Source organism: Bufo bufo, chromosome 5 (assembly GCF_905171765.1).
Source record: "Bufo bufo chromosome 5, aBufBuf1.1, whole genome shotgun sequence".
Classification (NCBI taxonomy): Eukaryota; Metazoa; Chordata; class Amphibia; order Anura; family Bufonidae; genus Bufo; species Bufo bufo.
Window position 1 is genome coordinate 119231986 of NC_053393.1, and position 3562 is coordinate 119235547.

At 44.4% G+C, this 3562-nt stretch overlaps 1 protein-coding gene across 1 annotated transcript; it reads right to left on the bottom strand.

Annotated features, from left to right (window-relative positions):
* Positions 1 to 1827: 1827 nt before the first annotated feature.
* On the bottom strand, positions 1828 to 2679 carry BHLHE22 (basic helix-loop-helix family member e22). The gene has a single exon (XM_040433307.1). The coding sequence runs from the start codon at positions 2677 to 2679 to the stop codon at positions 1828 to 1830; it is 852 nt and encodes a 283-aa protein (XP_040289241.1).
* Between the last annotated feature and the right edge of the window lie 883 nt (positions 2680 to 3562).

The window sequence follows — 3562 nt, forward strand, 5'->3', positions numbered from 1 at the left end:
TATCCATCTGTCCATTTATTATCTGTCTATATATCTATATCTATTTATCTATATATTTATCCCTCAATATCTATTTATCTGTATATATCTCTCTCTCTCTGTTTTTATCTATCTATCTATCTATCTATCTATCTATCTATCTATCTATCTATCTATCTATCTATCTATCATTATCTATCTCATGTCTATTTATCCATCTATCCATTTATTATCTATCTATCTACATCTTTCTAGCTATCTGTGTTCATATCAGCAGAGAATTAAAAAGTAACCTATATCCAATTTAAATACTTTGAAAATAATCGGACCCTACAATGAATTAATTTTTACATCATATATTATGTAAATCTAATAATTTCCTCACATGGAAATAAACCCTTGATTCTAAAAAATGACACTAAAGGCAGTATAAGAAATAAATGATTTAGTTCAAGAAGAAAAAAAAAGACATCATTTCTGGATTAAATAATAAATAAAATCTATATTGCTTAATTTTATACGGCTCTGTAACTATGGCTGTTAGCACCATGGAAGTTGTGGACATGGAGAAGATTGCTGGGACACAGATGCGCAGACATAATGATAATATATGTGCTGGATAATCTGATTGACCTATTTCATGGGCAGCATTATTTTACACATCCTTGCCCTATGATTATTCATTCTATCATGTCAGGAGTAACAGACAGCAGGACAATGTCTCTTCATCTATTTCACTAGATACCAATAACCGAATGGATTTTCAATAGAAACTGTATGAATCTCCCACCTCATAATAGAAGTACATCACAGCCCAAGTCTGAACCCACAGACAGTGCAACTCTCCAGAAGCAAGTCACAAAGGGTCACCTATGCCATGCACACATTGCCTTTGATGAAGTGAATGAAGAATACACATCCTCTGGCATTTTTGGACTGAGGTCATTTATTAAAGCTCAGTTTCAATACAATTGATGTAGCAACTTTAAATCAAAATGACCATTTCATTTCATTGAGCTCAGAGACATTGAGATTCTCGTGGACGTCCTTGTCTATCAAGCTTTTTTGAAACACTTGGCACAAAGTATATAAATGAATTTATCAAAATCTGAAATAAAGAATTTAAAAAATAAAGTAAATAAAGAAAAAGGAAATTTCATGTCACCTGGAACACACGAAAAATAAATACTGGAATGTAACACGTGAAACAACCACTTTCCTCACACAACTTTCCATATGAAGTTACAAGGTGCACAGAAATTGTGTAAAAAAAATGTCTAAAACTTTCACTCCCATCAGATATAACTAGTACTTCATGCCAGCCACTGACATCCTCAACCAAATCTGGAGTCCTACAAACCTCAGACACAATAAAAATACAAATGGTTTCTATTCTCGCTATGTGAAGAAGTCTTTGTCATTAAATAAGTCTAGATTTCAAGTGTTTTCCTGGCTCAGAATCATTAAATTCAAGTGCCTTTGTTTTGAGATTAGTCTTCAAAGGAATCTGATCTGTAATAATCGATCTTATTAAGAGTTCATCGACATGAGCAGCGTTTTTTTTTTTTTGGAGGGGGAACAGGATGCAATCATTCCACACAGAAGGGTGCCATTGACCTCAAGTACTTAGAACAAGTAGTGGATTTAGATGCCATTGAAACTTCTGGTGACCGTTCTTGTCCATCGGTGGTGAAATCAAAATGGGATCAAAGGTAAGAAGAACCCAACATGGAAACAGAGGAGATCACAATGGAGGAGCCTCAGAAGTTCTTCCCTGGTGGAGTTGTCCCTGGACTAGGTGGCACCAGCTCAGCTACTAGGTGGTCAGGTTTTATTTGATTTAGTTTTTTAAGGCTTGTCAGTACACTGTTTGCACAGGCTGGAGGACACGCTGTTGAATAGGGCACATTTGTCCGGACAGGTGGTGGCCACGCTGCTGAACGGGTAACCTGCGCTGGCCGCCGCCTGCTCGTAGGCTCCAAGTGCAGGGTGGAGGGCAGCGGCGGCGGCGGCGGCGGCGGCGGCAGCGCTGGGGATGGAGGCAGCAGAGATGGCCTGGCCTTGGTTGAGATAAGCCACCAGTCTTCTCATCTCTTCCAGCGCCTGGGCTTGCATGAGGATGTAGTTCTTAGCCAAAAGCAAGGTGGCTATCTTGGAAAGCTTCCTGACTGAGGGGCTGTGGGCATAGGGGATGACGGCTCTCAGCTCGTCCAGGGCATCGTTCAGATCGTGCATGCGTCTCCTCTCCCGGGCGTTGATGTTCAGCCTCAGGGCTCGCTGCTCCTTAGACTTCTTCCCACCGCCTGGTCCACAGGGCGCGTCAGACTTCATCCCAGGCTGGGAGGACCTGTGATCCCCCGGCCTGATCAGCTCGCAGCGCCCGTCACTGTCATCATCGGGACTCTGGTCCTCTCCTCCGCTGCTCTCCGCCATCCCCCTGCCTGAGCCTTCTGCACCGAACTTGGCGCACATACTGGCAGCCGCCAGCGCTAAAGTGTCTCCCACCGACCCGGACTGGAGGGCAGAGGTCTGGTGGTGGCGCAGGAGGTCGGAGGGGTCCGGCCCGTCATAGCAGTGCAGAGGTGAGCGGTCTCCTTGCTGGGACAAGTCCAGACCCGGAGGTGAACGGAAGGCTGACTCCATCCTCTTAGCGTCCAGAGTCTTGTGGAACAAGTCTGCTTCTGCCAGAGCCCTCTCCATATCTCCGGTGTGGAGAACTTCTGGCTTGGAGTGTGGACAATCACAGGAAAAAAAGAAAAGAAAAAAAAAGCAGCTTCTCCTCACTGGTGCTGGGCTGGAGTCAGAAGAAAGTCTCAGGGGTTCCTGGTCCTCAGCTCCAGCCTTGGTGTCATCTGCTGAGGCATTCTCACATGGAACAAGCTCCTGCGCCGTTTATCTTGCTTGGATTCACCTTCAAGAGATTTCTGGAGCCATCAAGCATCAGCATCAGCAGCCTCAGACGGGGGAGTCTTTACATCATTATCTCTGAGTAGGTTATTATGGAGAAGACTCGCCTGTTGGGACACAGCTTTCTACCCAATCAGGTTAACGTTTTAATTAATAGGATTAAAACGGTAACAAACAATCGCAGGCGCTAGCTGGCCCTCAGTCTTGTGTCTGCACTGAAGGCAGCAGCAGCATCTAGAGCTTTATAAAAGGAGCCTGCTCCATTCTTCTCCCTGCCATCTGTAGACACAGCTCCACGCATATGTTTGCAAGACGCTGTGTCCTGTTAGGAACCCAACAACTGCCTTTAGCTTGACATGTGTGGCGACTTTCACTCATCAATGAGCACAGTAAAAGCCCCACTTAGATGTGGTGAGGAGGAGGATGCTCCTTCTGCAAGTGACAGGACTGCTCTACACGTTTCCTCCAAGACTTTCACAGCAGGCAATGGAAGTGTCAAGGAGGCTCCTCAGCGCAGGTTATATAGAGGCAGTTCCCTCCAGGTCTACTTTTTTAGGTGGTGTAGATCTTCATCTTGGCTCCTCTGGAGTCTATCACACAAACGACTTCTTCCTCTTTTTAGGATGAGATATGGGGGCTCTTGTCCAGAGTCAGATAAAAGCTTAGAATGAGGTGA